General features: G+C 39.8%; 1 protein-coding gene across 1 annotated transcript in view; it reads left to right on the forward strand.

The window, feature by feature from the left end:
* CPNE4 (copine 4) overlaps window positions 1-17,437 on the forward strand; it is a 194,790-nt gene that overhangs the window by 65,831 nt on the left and 111,522 nt on the right. Inside the window, exon 2 of the mRNA XM_074150995.1 lies at window positions 7,847-8,026. Coding sequence (XP_074007096.1) covers window positions 7,847-8,026 — 180 coding nt within the window. The remainder of the gene's footprint in view (window positions 1-7,846; window positions 8,027-17,437) is intronic.

A 17,437-nucleotide genomic window follows, 5' to 3' on the forward strand; every position in this document is an offset into this window, starting at 1 on the left:
CAGCTGAGCCGAGACAGTGATAGTTCAAGAGGCTGGGACGGGTGGAGGATTAGCAAGCGACGTGTGTGTGCACATTTGGCAGCTGGGACATGAGCAGAGCGTGACCCAGAGGCACTGTTGTGCCGGGGTCCTGGTGACCCTTCCTGGCCTTATGGACCGTGTGGTGGGAGCGGCACGGGGTGCTGGGGGTCGGCTGGCGTTCCCCCACCACCAGCGCTATGGCACTGCATTCATGTGTCAAGCAACCTGAAGACTCTGTGTGTCATTTTAAGGTATTTCTTATGGTCAGGAAAGATGAAGTCACGTAGTGGGACATGGGACATGCAGTGTGCTTGTCTGAGACAGTGAGTATTTTATAATTTATGGAAAACAGAACACAGGGGAGCCATGTGAAATAGTCAGTAGCCTCGTGGCTGAGATGGTCGCTGGTGGTGTGAGGGACAAAAGTTAGTGTTTCTGGTCTGAATCGGACAGAGCAGAGATCTTGGTCTGAACCTCTGATGTCCAGGAGGAGCATCTGGTTTATTTTCAAACCCTTCCAGGCCAAAGTTTCATCAAACCTCTGTGGCTGACAAAGCCACTAGACTTCTTGTTTAACCTAAGTTCGTGTTCCAGTGATGCACTCTTTCCCTGGAAAATGCCTGACCATCTCTGTACTTCTAGGAGCACAATAGGTGACTCATTCCCTGCGATACAACTGCATGATACAGCTACAGCTTTGTGTAGTTTTTTACTGGGTGTGTATAAATTAGATGCTTTGCAGTTTACCACTAGACCAAATTAGGCTTTTAGTCTTTTGTAAAAAAATGTGAAAAATATTTTATGTGTGATTTAATATTTTAAGCATTTTAATATGTTAGTATTATACATTAATATATTAATAGAACTTAATTAACATTAATACTAACATGTTAATATTTTGTATATGGTCTTTTTAATATTTTACGTGGTTTTATTTTGTTATTTGGGAGGGGTTTTTTTAAAATATTGTCAGTAGGAAATAGTGGGTCAGAATCTACCCAAATTGCTTCAATGTCATCCAACTAAAACTTTCACAGAATCATGGCAGAACAGGTCTCCCAGCACTGACTCCCAGCATCAGCAATGTTAGCAGAAAAGCAATTAGAGATTCAAAGGGATTACATGAAAGTCTCCCAACAAAGTTACAATTTTAGTCTGTTTGCTTTCATTGCAGTCCATACAGTGACTAAAAATTATCACTCCAACCCAAAAGATTTGGATTTCGTGACATTAGGCTGAGAAAACATGGTGTCCTCTAACTTCCAGAACTATTTGAATGAAATTAAAGCATTTCTTTCCAGAGGAGAGCAAACTAAAAGCCAGGTATCTAGTGCATTCAGGTACATGTGACTATGCATTAATGTATTAGTTGAGCACTTGCTTTTTTTCTCTCACATCTGAGCTTTCCTAAATGACAGTGAGTGGGAGGGATACCTTTGTACTTTCCAGTGTCTTTATGCAACCTAGAAACCCTGGACTTATCAAGGAAGTAAATGACGACAACTGTACATGGTCCTAAAGCGAAAGGATGCTGTTGTAGCTTCCCCAGAAATGTCTGTTGTTCCAGAAAACTGGGGACTCACTTGGTACAGGGGTGCCAAATCAGTTTAGGTCCTGCTTTCTTAATACTGGGGATTGAGCATCACTCTTGCCCATCACAGCTGAAATGATCTCCCTGCTCAGCTCCTGAATAACGTTACCAAGATTTGCCTGCCCCTAGTAGTTAGCCTGTATTGCACCCGCAGTTTTGACAGGTTTTCTAATGGTGAAGCTTGGGGTTTCTCATATAAGACTCTGAAATCTGTACTGGCTGGGAGTCTGCCAAGGCTCAGTGTAGGTCCTTGAGTGCAAATATTGAATGCCCGTCTGTGAAGTGGCTATTGTAACTGTATCATATTTTGTTTCTGAGTGGATGAGATAAAGTATATGCACACAGTTATCAGCAATCATATTTCTCTCTTCTTTTCAAAGCTATGAGCATATAAGGCAAACTCCATCCAGGAACTTCTCAAAGAATTTATACATAGTATATATTATAATCTATCTGTTTCCTGCTTCAGAGCAATGAAAAGTAACTGAGAAAGTAAAAGTAAGCAAGCAGAGGACAGTCAGTGGCCCTGAACAGGGAAGTGGGCTTTCTTAATGAAGAACTTTTGAACTAAGAAATAAGAAAATTGTTTAGACTGGAGCCCCTTGAGGCCTGGGCTGTTTATATGTATTAGTTTTTCTGGTGCTTGAAAGTGAAAGCAGGTCTTCATGGTTGTGACTTGGAGGTTTACAAGCTATCTAATATTTATATCACATATCTGCAAGTAGTTTCTTTTATTTAATTTCCAGACCATTCATGTTAAATGCTTCTCTTCCAGCCAACCTGCATCCAAAAGTTTTTTGCCAATGTTGACAAGATTGTGCTTGTCTTTGAGCTCTATAGCTTAAAAAGAGTTAAAGACCTATAGGTTTCTTCTGACTGTTTTCAAACATCAATTAAACTGAAAACTGGGGCTATAAATTAGGGTGACCTTTGCAATGACTTTTCATTTATGGGATACAGATATAATGGTGTGAAAGCACTGTTAATAATAAAAAAAATAATTATTAATAACTTCCTCAGGAGCTGCCAAGCAAAGTGTAAATTGCTTTCTGCTTGGTATCAAATTTTCATGTAAGGTACTGTATCATGGAAATTTTCAATCTTGTTAAAATTCAGATGACCTAAAAATAATCTTACCCCTTCACCTCTGTACATTTTGTCATCTCAACTGACAAATGTGATTTTTCTAGATTTAGTCAGCACTTTATAATGACTTCTACCAAGAATACAGCCTGTTGGTTTTCCCTTGTTGGCCCCTAAAATGTATGGGGAACAGTGGGTTTACATGTTAGTCTAAGAAATTACTAAAAATATAACAGCCACAGAAAAACATGCTTTGGGCTGAATAGTGGCACCCGCTCTCTAATTAATAGAATTTGCACGTTTACAGCTTTTCAACTATTTTTTTGAAAACACTTGAGGAAATGCAGCACCAGACCATAGTTCTCTAGACCAAAGATTTTGGTTAGTTCATGAGGCAGCTGTACCATTGTTGCTTGTAGCACTCATATGCTGTTTCATGAGCACGGTTAAAATTTCCCCCAAAGAAATGTCCTTTTGGTGAGAAGACAGTGGATTCTCCATGGCCCTTTGACTCTTGGCTGCTCTTTGCATCAAAGATGTCAAGTAACAGCCAATGGAAATTTTTTGCTTTTGTGCTAGTTACATGTTAGTTAACCATTCCATGTTTGCTAGAAACAGAGTGGAAAGCAGATAGGTACCGGTTATCTGTGTGGGACAGTGAGTTCTCCATGGAGCTGATCCATGCCAAATGCTGAAGTCTGGCCGCGAAGTGCAGAGCTTTGGGTCCTGTGGATAAATCACTCTTTCTCTGGTTTCCTAGGGTGTGCTGAGAAAGCTCTGTTTATGATCACTTGAAAACCTCAGATACCAGGTGACAATGAGCTTCTACCTAATCCTTGTTCATCCTTGTATATGCAATAGCTTATACTTCATCTAATTTTGATAGAAGAAGAAAAAAATCCCCCTCAGGCTGGCTCTTTTTATCTAATAGTGGAATATGGAGAGGAGATCCTCAGCTTGTACTTTAACAATTGAATTACTTTGATAGTGAGATTTTAGCTAGGATGAAGAATTTTTTCCTCACTGCAATGACCATGTTTATCACAGTTCTGTAAAGCTCGGTGCTTTTCAGTAGCTCAAAGACAAAAGATGCAAACAACGTAAGAAGTCTGAATTTTGTTCAGTATTTGTAGTATTTGTTCATCTGGTTTTTGAGCTTCCTTTAATTTGCTGCTATCTGACTGCAAAGGCAGTTTTGCAGTTCTTCAGCAGTGATGGTGGGTCAACAGGAAAGCAGGCAAACTTTTCTGCTGACTGTCCATCTACCGTGAGCAGTGCAGAGAGAAAACAACTTTCAAACCTAGCTTCCAGCTTCCTCTGGGTTTGACAGGAGGATTCAGAAGGCCCAAAGCAAGAGATCCTTTTCTATATTTTAATTCCTGCTGTTAAGATGGCGCTTTATGCTGTGGAGGCCTACTTTGGTGTTTGTATGTCATTCATAGCTCCCCAAGGGGAAGCTCACAGGGTGGCTACATCCAGATGGGCCTGCCAAGTAATCCTGGCTGCTCAGCAGGGTGCTACCTTCTGCGGAGTGACAAGGTCCTAAAGAGATGAAGAGGGAAAGCAGCATGAGTCCATCCCAGGAGGGGAAGATGCAAGTCCTTTTCTCTGTATAAATTGTCCTTGAAGGGAAAGTGGAGGTAAAGCTGTACCACGAAGCAGATGTTCAGATCGTGGTGTCAACTGAAGCACCGCTCTTCTTAAGGTCAGTTTTAACTGTTGACACAGTCCAAAGGTGCATGTAGCTGTCAGTTGTTTATTTTGAAAATTCATTTTGCTTTAATAAATTGGAGAAATTCCTTGTTCTAGCAAAGTCCAGCAGTAACAGATGGCTCATTTGTCAGGCATCAGCAAATCCTAAAGCTGTGGGCATGACCCCTGCCCATGTCCTGTTGAGAAATCTACCTGCCTTCAGGATTAGGTTGCCCAAGAGTTTGGTGTTTTCTCTAACAAGACCAAAAGTGTAAGTTCCACTTGCTTATAACATGCTGTTGTTGAACTTAAAAAGCTTTCTTCCGCAAAAATAATGGAGATTAATGTAGTTGCTGGTGTTCTTTGTTGTGTTTTGGAGAGCATTCAAACTGAGAAGTTCTAACTTTCTGAATGTTCAGTTGATGAGGTGGGCAAAGCCAAACTGTATTTTCTTTAAGCATTTGAGCCTTCACTATCCATGCAAGTAGAAGTGCTGTTACTGATTTTGGGTGACAAAGGACATATGGCTTGAGGTCAACATCTTGTCAAACTGCTATGGACCTGTGTTTTGGGTCAGCATGGAACAGGTCACCAGATTTTGCTTGAAATGAAATAGGTCCTGCAGGTATTGGGAAAAGTTGTTGTGGTCAAAACCAAGTCAACCTGTTTGGGTTTTTTGGTTTTTGTTTTTTTTTTTTAAGTATCTGTAGCACTGTATATCATGGCTTCCTTGATTATCCATGAAACTGTACCTAGCAGTAGTAGTCTTACCAATTTTCATTAAGGTTTCACGCTCATCCAGCATTTCTCAAGAGAGCATTGAAGCTTCACAGTTGAATATGAGAGCAGGAATACTCAAGAAAGAATGGCCTCTAATAAGTGGCAGAAGTCAAATGGAGATTTTACCTTATGTTTATATAGCATCTTTTAACCTAGAGCGTTCCATGAGTTAGTGAATTTATTGAACTGTTCTGTTCACTACTGCTTCTTCATCACGAGTCACTCCAGCTGGTTGTCAGTGCTTAGACCTGCGGCACACTAATCAAAGCAAGGGAACGGAGCTACGCTTCCCATGCTGAGGACCCTGCTGGACTTTCTAGCCAAGGAATAGAGTAACTGAAATACGCTGACAAAGCAGACTGGAGACAAGGTAAACTAATAGAACTGCACACTGCTGAGAGGGGCATGAAGAATTTCATATCTGTTGTGGGAGCTGCTGGCATTGCTTCTTTTGATATGGATTTTTCTCACGTAATCCCATGCTCTGACATGCTGGCTTGATGTATCATCTCAATAATGTGAGAAGACTGGGGAAATTCAGTGAAATGACTACATTTCACCACTGTGTCTGTCAAGGGAAGGATGTCAGTCAATCACAGGCTGGAAAAAGCAAACAGTGTCTTATCGCTATGTGAGACTAAAATTCTTAACGTCCCTGTGTGCAGACCTGTGCCTCCATTTTTAGGCGTTTCACTTCCTTAAGCAGTCAAGTATTTAACCTGTGTTGAGCACGCGTAAATCTTGCTGCATTTCACAGTGGAGAACCATTTCCCATATTCCAGCAGCAAAGTCAAGATGAGGAGAAACAATAACAGAGAAACTTCAGTTACTGCCCAAGGAGATCTGCCATACCAATGAAGCAATTAAAATGGCGCCATTAAATTAACAGTTTGTACCCTTACAAGGAATGAGTTTAGGAGATTGCTGCAGCTATGAAGAAAGATTTAAAACTGATTGTTTAAATGTTTTGATTATTGGATCTGCTGATGCGCTGTTTCATGAAGTGACAGCTCTTTTGCAAGTGGATGGAATCACTTTCCACTTAGAAGGCATCTCCAGGACATCCCATTGAACTGACTGGTAATCTGACATAGGGAATATTTCATGTTGTAGCAGTAATAGCGGTTTCAAGTCGCATTGATTGCAAGTGGCGATCAAAAAATTTTTGAGATAGGCTACGCACCTGAATGAAGGTAGCTGGTATCCTTTCTCAGCTATGTTTTCCTTATTATGCTTTGCATTACTGTTATCAAAACCATCATTTTTAGCTAATCTAAGAAAGAGATTAAGAATTGAATTTGTAAGTAAGGCTGCTTTCCTTTTTGTGATGGTCTCGGCATAGTCAGAGCACATTGACACAGCTGTGTGAGGAGACAGCAATGGTAGCACTGGTTTGCATCTGTTCGATGACTGGTGGCATCTGTTTGATGATTAACGAAAGGATTTCAGCTGTTAGAGCTGTCGATCTGACACCTTTGATGAGCACTAAAATAAATCTGTGCTACCACGAACTGCTCATTTTTTTTTCCCCTGCTTTTGATTTGCTTGACTCTTAGTGTCCTTGCCGATAACTACTAGCAAGGCTAATGCATTATAAACTCTGAAAAGTGAAGCAAGTGCCTGTCATTTTTGCACAACAGATGTTCCTGATCAGGAATCAGACAAAGGATCTCATCACTTTTCCTCTGAGCAATTTAATTTGTCTGTTCCATGGCACACTAGCCACCTCCTGTCTAGTGACTGATGTGCCCAAGTCCTACTTCATTTTAGGATCAGTTCCTTTAATCTTACAAAATTATTAGGTTTTTTTTCTGTGCCGGAGCAAAGAGAGTGGAAAATGGGAAATTGCTTCTTTGCTTATGGTGTCACCAATAATGCATCATCATGAAAAGTAGCAAAGGCACACTTCAAAATAGGAAACCCAAGCACTACATTTTAAGAGGACAAGAAAGCACTCTATGAGCACTTTTTTTGAAGAAATAGCAATTTAGATTTGATGTTGTTTCTCTAGCAGTTGTAAGGCTCAGAGGTAGGGACAAGCAGTGTATAATCCATCAGATTCTTGTAATGCAATTTAACGAGGTGGAAAAATTGATATATTTTTAAGAAAAGTTGTTTGCTGTAGATCCAGTTCTCCACTCTTTAATCATGCAAGTTGTCCAAAATGAGTAATTACTGGGGTTTTTGCTTGCTTTTCCATTTAGTTTGATAAAACTGTATTGCTCTGCTGCTGTTTTGTAGTGATGGATGGGTACTGCTGGAGATGTAAATTCTATAGTTATTCTCTAGTTAATTTCCCTGTTATTAGTCTTGCGTAAGACTGTCATTTTGCCTCTGCGCGGCTCCTGACTCTGCCACCCGACTGATCTAGTATACCCAACGGGGGACAGTCATTGCTCACCCTGCAAAGGAGGCTGCAGACTGTGCCCCGTGTTCCTACCAATACCTGCCAAAGACTTGCTAGAAGGCAGAAAAGCAAGGGAAATTGGCCTTATCTTGTGCATGTGGCCAGCTCTGCACAGAAACAGCAGCTGCTGGCACCCATACAAATGGCAGTGTCTGTGGCCACAGTCACAGCTGGCAGTCCTGATAATGAGCAAATTGTATTTGAGGATTTCATCGGAGTCCATCACTGGCAGAAAGAGAAACCACTCATATGACCTCTCTTCCATTTGGCAGGTTGACAGGACAGAAGTGATTCGAACCTGTATAAATCCTGTCTTCTCCAAGCTGTTCACGGTGGACTTCTATTTTGAAGAGGTGCAGCGGTTGCGGTTTGAAGTCCATGACATCAGCAGCAATCACAATGGGCTGAAGGAAGCAGATTTTCTTGGTGGTATGGAGTGCACTCTTGGACAAGTAGGTATCACTGCCATTTTTCCTCCTTGTCCTCATTGTTTCTATATATGTGAAATATTACGCTTTGTTAAATGATTGATGGGTGAGATTTGTCATTCATGACAAAATTCTTAATTGATGCTTTGAACAGCATAATTAAGGACTTCTGCTGATTTGATTTACTGCTGTAGTACAGCTTCAAGTCAGCCACTATTATAGGAAACTGTCAGGGATTGGCCTTGTACAGTAAAAGCCCAGGCTCATTACAACAGTGTTGAGAAATAGACCGATTTGGGAGAAAGTTATTGTTCCTAACCTTACGTGGTGTTAAAGCAAGTTCCAAGTCCAAGGAATGTTTACAAATGCACTTTACTCCCATAGGATAGTGCCTGGTGATGTGGTAAATAGAGAGATAGGGTTGGATTCATTTCCCTGATTCTCAGTCATCCAAAAGTTAGGTGTCTAGACTAAGTTACTCTTCTGATTTCCATCTTTAGTTCAGTAGAGAGGAACAGACAGTTCCAGCATTTGATTCATTCCACCTGAGACACCCATCACAGATTAGGATAAATTGCCTTCAGGAGATACCTGTCTTTCCCCGTCTGTTATCAGGAAAGTCTAGACAGCTGGCTTAGAGTAGATACCTAAATTTTAGATGACTAAATTTAAGAGTGATGAGTCCTACCCACAGGATCATTATCTAGAGGTTGTCAAAGCCAGATCTGCGACAAATTCCTATATTGCCGACTGGTAGCACGCTTAAGTGTCCCAGGTATCAAGTCTATTTCTAACTGGCAGACTTTTTGTTATGCGGAGTCTCATAACACAGATCTCAGCTCCATCCATAATGGCAACGCTGAGGATGGTCTCAGTTTCACTGAGCTGAGTGTAAATTTGCTCTCCGCTCTGTGGTAGCTTGTGTGATGAGACCAGGCAGTGCTTTCGTTTAGGTTATTCTTTGCAGTGCTTCACATAAGTTTGTAACCTGAACATGGTAGCTCGGCATGGAAGATGCTGCAAAGCGCTTTTTCCTATTTTCTCACCTTTTATTGTTGCTCCCTCAGCCCCACCACGCATGAATCCCTTCATTTTTCTCCCCAAAGCTATTAGACTAAAAATGCCGAAAGAGGAACAGCCCTCTCAGTGAGAGAATTGATATGAAATACATATATTTATGAACTTAAAGCTCAACATGAAGGTATTGGCATTTAGGATATCTACAGCGCACAATGAAGTCTGTTCTTTGTGACAGACTTCTTGTGGCCTTAGTCAATGAAAATAAGCTATCCTATAACACTAAGGAGAATGAGAAACAAAGAAAAAAAGTTATTACAACATTCTTCTTGCTTAATTGGCTTGAAAATGAAGGGGAAAAAAATGTCATTGCTGCTGCCTGTAGCATAAATGTCTTTATAATGTTTCTATAAATAGCATGCAGCTGGGTTAGTTGCAGTGTAATTTTAATGGTAACCAAGAAAAAATAACAACAGGGTGAAATCTGTTCACAGTAATGTGGCCTTGAGGCCTCTGATCTCATATTTAGACTTTTTTGGGGGCGGGATGTTGTCCCTGTTCTTTCTAGTTTTTTAACTTCACATAATTTCTCAACTGATTTTAAACCCCAAAATGTTAGCACTGAATTGTCATCCAAGCAAAGCCACTATGAGGAGTCCAGTGCTGAAAATCCTACAGCATGGACTTCACACATGGAACTCACACTCATGCTTGGCTGTTTAGTGTAACTACTGTATTTTTATAATTATAATAATAGAGCCGTAGCTTTTCTTGAGATAATTTTAACATGAATTTGTTGCTCTGCATCATTTTTAATGCCTGAATAAAACACGATTTTGTGTGAGAGCGTGTGCCTGCCTATCAATTCCCTTTCCCATTGCAAGTAGGTCTTATACGAGACATCTAGGAAGGCTGTAGATTTTTAGGCATAGTCTGAAAAACTGATTCCCTCCCCATCCCCCCATAAATGTGCCAACTTCTATTGCTGTCTTCTAGGTAATAGTTGATCTATAAGAGATTCACTGCTACCTGTACCTGTTTGTTGATCATTTAGATGTGTAACAAAGTTGCATTTTTGCCTGAATCATGTAATACTCCTACTTAAAAAAAAAATTAGTAGGAATAATAAATGCTGGGGAAGGCAATAGCATGGTTAATACAGTAAGCTGACAGAGAGAAGTGAGTTTTCTCTTTCTTCTGATCTCTCTAAATCCTACATGTAGCCTACACGATAGATACAAGCTTATTGGCAATTTGGGATCTTGGATGTGAACGATGGAGAAATGCGTTCCTTCGGAAGGTGCAATTATTAGTAGTCTCCTCCCAAATGCTGTAATAACTCTGTGTCCCAAGGGAGCGACAGGGGCAATGACTTGTAGTCTGTTATATCCTGAACATCCACTGTCTGGTGATATCCCACTGGATTTTCAGCAAGATTTATTTCTACTGCTCTTGACAGGATGAGCCAAATCTGTGCCTCTACTAGTAAATACCATAGTTAGCAGCATCTTGGCATGCAGTCAGTTATACCTGGATGTGAAGAGTAGATGGACTAACAGACATTTCATGTGCTACTGTATTTAAACACAGTAGGACAAATGGTTGTGGATAGATACCTGCTGAGTGTAATTAAGAAAATGTCAATGTACTAGATAGAGACATTTCCTTAACGTGTTTTGTTTTGTCCATCATGCTCAAAAGTTGCCCTTTCAAATAAAACAATAGCAAATTATGTCTTGAAGGGTTTGAGGGAGAGGAGGTTTAGTGTAAGGGTTTTTTGGGGGGAATTTTTTGGTGTGTTTTTATGTACCAAAAGTCTGTTTCTTCCATTGAGAAAGGCTCTTCTAACATTCCAATCTCCCAGCTTCTTCAGAGTGTCCTGGTAATGTGTCCATTTACAGAATGTTAACAAATATGTTCTGTACAGTTGGAATGATAGTCAGATCAAAAAAGTCCTAAAATATTGGAGAAGGTACTAAAGTTGAAAGTGCAAACAAATTTTTCTCAGTTAGTAGCATCATGTTAAAATATGGTCTGAAATTACATGTAGTTTATAAAACGGAGTTTCTTAAGGAACTTTACATCAAGAGAATGTACCATGCTCCAACTAATTAATCTGTCCATACTGTATTACTTAAAGTGGCATTGTTAAATGGTATGTTAAGGTGCATAATTAAAAACTAGGCTTTTTAAAAATACGTTGTTATTTTTCATTTTACAGTTCATTTCTAAGTAACTGTGTAAAACTAATATCTAATAATACTGGTTTTAACAATGAAGTTGCAGTCATATGGTAACTACTTAAACAAGGAAACTATACTGTGTTGTGCTTGTAACCTCATAAAGATATTCCAAATCTGAAGCATATTTGTGAAATTATGGGACACTTCTTTTTTTCTAACAGTGTTGTCCTCTAAAACACAATAGAGCATGAAACATCTTTTATCCAGACATGTTTGTGAAAGAAGTTGTTTGGGCTTTACCTCTGGCTTGGTTTAGGGATATAGCTATAGAAAGAGCAGATGAATTCTAGCAAAGTTACCTATAATTTGGGTAAAAACTAGAAATGTTATCTGTGCACAGAATTCCTCCTGGAAGACATTTCTTATCAGAATTTGAGCATGCAGCCAGCTTGTTCTGACAAAATCTGTTAATTCTTGAGTTGAGGCTGAGTCTGGATAATTTCATTCCACATAAAATAACTTTGAGGAAGATTTGATTGAGAAACGTGTGTGAGGCTGGACATGGAGACTAAACTGTGACAGCATAGTGGGTGTGTTTCAGTTGAGCCTAATGGAAAGCTGAAATTGGAGGGAAAGTTTAGTGCGATTTACTTGAAATGTCACTCAGGGTGACATGGGCATTTGGGAATGTGTGCTCTTCCTGTTCAAATCGTAAAGTAAGTTAAGTCAGAAAGGACGTCTGGACTCTCTAGTCAATCTGCTGCTCAAAAGAGATTAAAGCAGGTTTCCCAGGGGCTTGTCCAGTCCCATTTTTAGTATCTCCAAGGATGGAAATCTCACAGCCTCTCTGGGCCTTGTCCCAGTGCTTTGCCATCCTCACAATAGTGATGGCTTCCTGTCCCTAGTGTTTGCCTACCTCTGGCAGGACCAGAGAGCTGCAGAGGCATAATGAACCCTCACTCCTGTGTCATGTGGAAACATTTACAAGTGCTTGTGGTAGCCTTCAAGTGGCAGAAGGAAGTCCGAATTGTCAAATTGAAAGTAAGAAAAGCAGGGATGACTTAACCATAGCTGGTCTTGCTTTGGGAGGAAGGGAGTAATAGCAGCCTTCTCAAGCTGTTGCTGTAGATGACAACTCTCATCCTTTGGAGTGGGAGTGTTGGGGTAGAGCAGTGGTTTGGCACAGTGCTTTCCACTGAACAGAAATGGCTTAGGATGCTCCGTCAGGCTCTGCATCTCCCCACTAGTCTTCTAGCTCTTTGATTCACTCTAAATAGTTGCTCTTCGTTGCACAAGCACTCACTAGCAGAGGTACCCGTATGTCTTATCACCCGTAGTGATAAGCAGTGAAATCGCAAGCAGTAATATTTTAACTGCCATTTTGGGGCACTGCTGTATAAAGATGACCTCTTGCTTTCATATAGGTCCTTTAGGTGCTATGAATCAGTTCATCCTTGGTTGTGGTTTTACTGATGTTGTCTTTAAGGAGAGTAAATTCTTCCCCTTCTCTTTCTCCTTTCTTTTTGCCTTTCCCCTTCCTCATCCCTAGGAAAGGTGTTCAGACACTCCACTCACTCAGACTGATCACTTCCAACTGAATCCCCATTTAATATATGGAGCTTTTGTAGTTCTTTGCTTTTTGGTGGCTCACAAAAACTATGTGTGTGTTGTGGGGCAGGAGATAGATTTTTTTCTTTTTTTTTTTTTTTTTTTCTTTAGTATGTTGGGGGGTTTTGTCCATCAAAAAAAACATTGGAAAAGAATCTTAGAGGGATAAACATTGTCATAAATTTGATAGCCTAATTTTCATGACTGGGATTTCATCTGGGATTGCAGAACCTCAAACCCAAGACCTTTTCTGTTTATGTATTAGTGCCTTCATGTGTTCTGAGCCCCTCCATAGCTCTCTTATTGAAATTGTTCTTTTTTATTTTCCATAAACTTAATAAAGCATTAAAATGGCATCATTTAGTACATTAAGGGCTCAAACTTTTTAATAGCCAAAGTTAACTTCTTAACCACACAGGAATTAAGTATCAGAAGGGTGGCTTAGGAGCCCTTTTTTTCTCTGAAGTTTCACCCAAAAGTCTGTCTGATCTTTAAGAACTCACAAAAATTGAATCAATGAATAATCATTTCCTTACAGGAACTAAAGAAACTTAGGTTGCCAAGACATGTCTTGATTACTGCTCAGCTGTGCCTGCAACATCATTACATTATAGGAACCAGTAAAATTGTTATTTCTTAAATGCTGTGAACCATCCCAGCTCTGCAGTGTGGGAATAGCCTTTGTGGCTTTTCTTCCATTATTTACTACATCTGGTGTTTGCCATTTTCAAATTTGTGATTCCATTCCTTGTTTGATTTCTTTTAATTTACAGAAGTGTTAAAATATTGTTTCAATTCACAACTCCCTTACTTGCTCAACTAGTAATACAAGAAAAATGCAGAGATGTGCATCTTTTCCTGCCAAGAACCTTTTCCAGTATTATTTAGAGATTTCAAATTTCCCATACATGCATTTGTGTACAAATTATATTGAAAATCCTCCTTCTCAGTAATGAGTATTATTGTTTCTCTTGTGCTTTTAATAATATATGCCGGTAGCAGGTTATGCACTTGAAAACGCTGACTGATTATTAGTTCAGTTTCAGCCATTGCAAATCCCCTTGCTCTTGAATTGGAGAAAGGCTAAAAGAGCCATGATTGCACCTGCACTAATTAAATTGAAATAGTCTGCGTGAGAATATTTATTTAATAGACTGTTGACTGCTTCTGTGGTGCACAAGACATAGGACCAGTTTTTTCAAGGTATTTGAATTCCTAATTCTCATTAGATGTCTGTATGCCTCCTTAGGTATCTAAATACCTTTAAATACTTGGCCTTTGATCTCCTGCAAATGAAGTTGCTCAATTCATTAGTGGGATGAATAATGTATTTTATTAGATATGAATGTAATTTTCTATCAGGGTTGACTCAGAGCAGAAGCAAATCATCAATGCAGCGCTCTTCCCCAACTTTAGCTAACCATTTAAACACCCCAGTTATCCTCAGGAAGCTCTTGGTTTGCCATCGCAGCATGATCACTGAAGCTGTAAGATTTTCAGTTTTAGATGAATCTTGCCAGTCAAAGTTAATGGAATTACCTGTACAGTTTGTACTGCTTTGTTTTCACATACTTTACCTTTTTGTATGAATTACTGTAGCAGTCTTTAGAAAAGTAATTTAAAATTTAGTTTGCTATTATAGTGAGTTATTATTATGACTAATTACAGAAGGGCTGCTACACTACATACTAATTAAATTCAAAGACCTTTTATGATATTGATAAGCTATTTCCTGTAATAACATTGTTGCCTCTTGTAACAGGGATATCTTTTTTTTTTTTCTCAGTGTTCTGTTTTGATTGACTATTTTCAGGTACAGATCTTTAACAAAGACAGGGAGAGGTGTAATTCAGCTGTAAATAGACTGTGAGCTGATCAATACTATAGGGAACTAAAGAAGTCTTGAAGGGTGTTGATATGATACAGAAGGATGATTGTAGCAATAAAACAGGCTCTACCAAGAAACAAGAATTCTGTGAGCAGTTAGAATGACATTACCTTCATTTTGCACATATACATCTGAACTTGTTCTCTTGCAGGGATTTCTTGGTATCTGTGAAGGGGGAACTCATTCCCAAAACCGTTTTTTCATGAGAGTGTAGTAATGTCACCGGCATCTACTTGCTGTCTGGTCTCTTTTCATGTTGAAATGTAGGATGCTTGATGCATTTTTGACTGTCTGCCACCATTCATGGAAATTATTTGGTGGATCCAGGAGTGGCTGGGGGATAGATAGTAAGACAGACACAAGCACATCAGAGTTATGTAAATATTACTTTGTCAAAAACCAGGCTAAAGATGAATGCATGAAGACAGAGAGACAGTTTTTACACCGAGCCACAGCTACCTCAGTTCTTCTGCCCTTGCTTAAATCAGTAATTTACCCACACAGGTAAAGCGTTCTTAAAGTCTGTCATTTTATTTCTGGGTGTTTAGAAGCGTACAGTATCTGACTTAAATGGATTAGAGCAAGAGCACACTAATATTTTAATTGACAAGCTTTGAGATACATTTTACAAATGTTAAATCTTGAATCATTTGTCTAGCCACTCTGGTTGTTTCTTTCTACTTACAGCAATATCATGAAAATATTATAGTCCTTCATTTGGGAGACTTTGTAGCTGTGAAAAGGTGCTTTAAGGGTTGTAATCATTTTTATGCAAGAAGGAGGAGAGCTTAAGAGAGTGTGTACCATAACTAGTAAATACTTTTGATATGATTATGTCCTGAGTTTTAGATATCACAGAATCCTTCTCTTGCCATACACTGAGGATGAAAATGATTTTGGAAACACAGTCAAGTAGTTTCAATTGTATGTGTTTAAAATCTCTGTCCCAACTTGGCAAGATGGAATTGCTTGTCAAGAAAGGAACAGAACTCGGATAAAAGATACTTTATGTTAGGCCAGCTATGCATTTTTAGCACCTTTGGCAACAATTCAGAAAGCTGTAACTTCAGGAGGCTCTGAAAAACTCATTCAAATCAACTGTTGTTTTTCAAAGACAGGTTGCTGTACAGTGCTGAGCAGGTAGCTTGGAGGCTGAAATTTCACAAGTACTACTCTCACTTTTTGAATTCAAGCAATGCTGAGCACAAGAGGAGGGTACAAGCAAAAAAACCCCGAACTAGTGACTGAAAGATGCAACACAGTGGTTCCTCCCCAAAAATGTGGAGGCCAGCTCAAGAAGGATTAAATAGCGTTCATCCTCTCTCTACAAGCAGTGGGGTGTGAGCGAAGAGGATGACAGTAAGATAGAAATGGACTTTTTATAAAGTGGGTTTGAAGCATTTAATGTTTTAGTAGCTATTAGTTAATTCAACTGGGGAAGGACAACTGACACTGTATTACAGGAGTTTGAAGAATCCCCTTTGAAGAATGTTTGTTCACTTTTCTAAATTGGGAAAAACAAAATGAAAATATGGAAGGCTGATGTAAGGTTGCAGACTCAGTCTTGTCAGTTCAGGGCATTAACAGACCCCATCTTAAGACACCAAATCATAACTGAGACAAAATGCTTGGAAAAGACAACCGCAGGGCACAGAATAAGCCCTTGCCAAAGTCTAAGAAGGGAGGCGGAAGCAGAGCTGTGGTACTGTGAAATGTAAATCATTATATCACAGAGAAAGGCAGTTTGGGCACAATGTGCTTCCTAGCTGGCCTCGTAAGCACCACCACAGGGAGGTGTACACGCTTTTGTACACAAAGTAGTGCCGTGTTTAAAAAAAGATGCTGATAGTGGAGTGAAATATGCACTTGGGAAGTGCATTCACAGTGTAAGCAAAAAGATGAGAAGATTAGTTGGGAAAGGTTCACTAGAGGATCAGTAGCTATTATCACAGCTAAAGGAGCGTGGCTTAGCAGTCCAAAAGCAACTGGAATGTTCATGAGGCTTAAGCTGGACGCTGGTGCAGGAGGTAACACGATGCCAAAAACCGTGGACAAGCCTGAGAGCTTACAGTGGTCATTCTGCAGCTAGAGGGGTAGTTCAACTGCAGTTTGGAAATATAGAAATGGAAGTAGTGCCTAGCGGACACAGGGAAAGTAGTGCTTGTTGAGTTAGAAGCCCTGTCAAGCTATGGAGCTGATCAGGGATGAACGTCCACCAGAGGGCAGGTAGATGTCTAGAGAAGAATTTGCAGATTTTTGCAAGGGTTGGTGAAAGATTCAAGAGGGACATTTTTGGAAAGAGTATGATAGCTACTTTTCTTTCCTTGATATATCAACACGGTTCCAGGGCACGCTGTTAGAAAAACACTCTCTTTTCACGTGTACCGCTGCTGTTCGGTGGGAGATTGCTTCTTCAGACTCAAGGTGTAAGTTGTGTGTGGCACCAAGGGCCACACACTTGCCAGCTGGGCAAGTTAATGCCTTTGGTGGTGAAGAGTCAGTCTATGTAAAAGACATTTGCATCAAGGGAAAAATGACAGTAAAATGTGACTTCGGTGTTCTTTGCAGTCCTGAAAAGAGTTGGATCTGCTAGAAGAAAGTTAAGCAACTGTGCAAGTCCATATAATAGGAGTAACACATCTGGGAGAAGAATTAACACAGAGGTGCTGGGAAATGGTTGTTGACTACCCCAGCAGGCAAGGAAGAGATACAGAGACTTCAAGCTGTGTGCTGTGGAGG

Source organism: Numenius arquata, chromosome 7 (assembly GCF_964106895.1).
Source record: "Numenius arquata chromosome 7, bNumArq3.hap1.1, whole genome shotgun sequence".
Taxonomy (NCBI): domain Eukaryota; kingdom Metazoa; phylum Chordata; class Aves; order Charadriiformes; family Scolopacidae; genus Numenius; species Numenius arquata.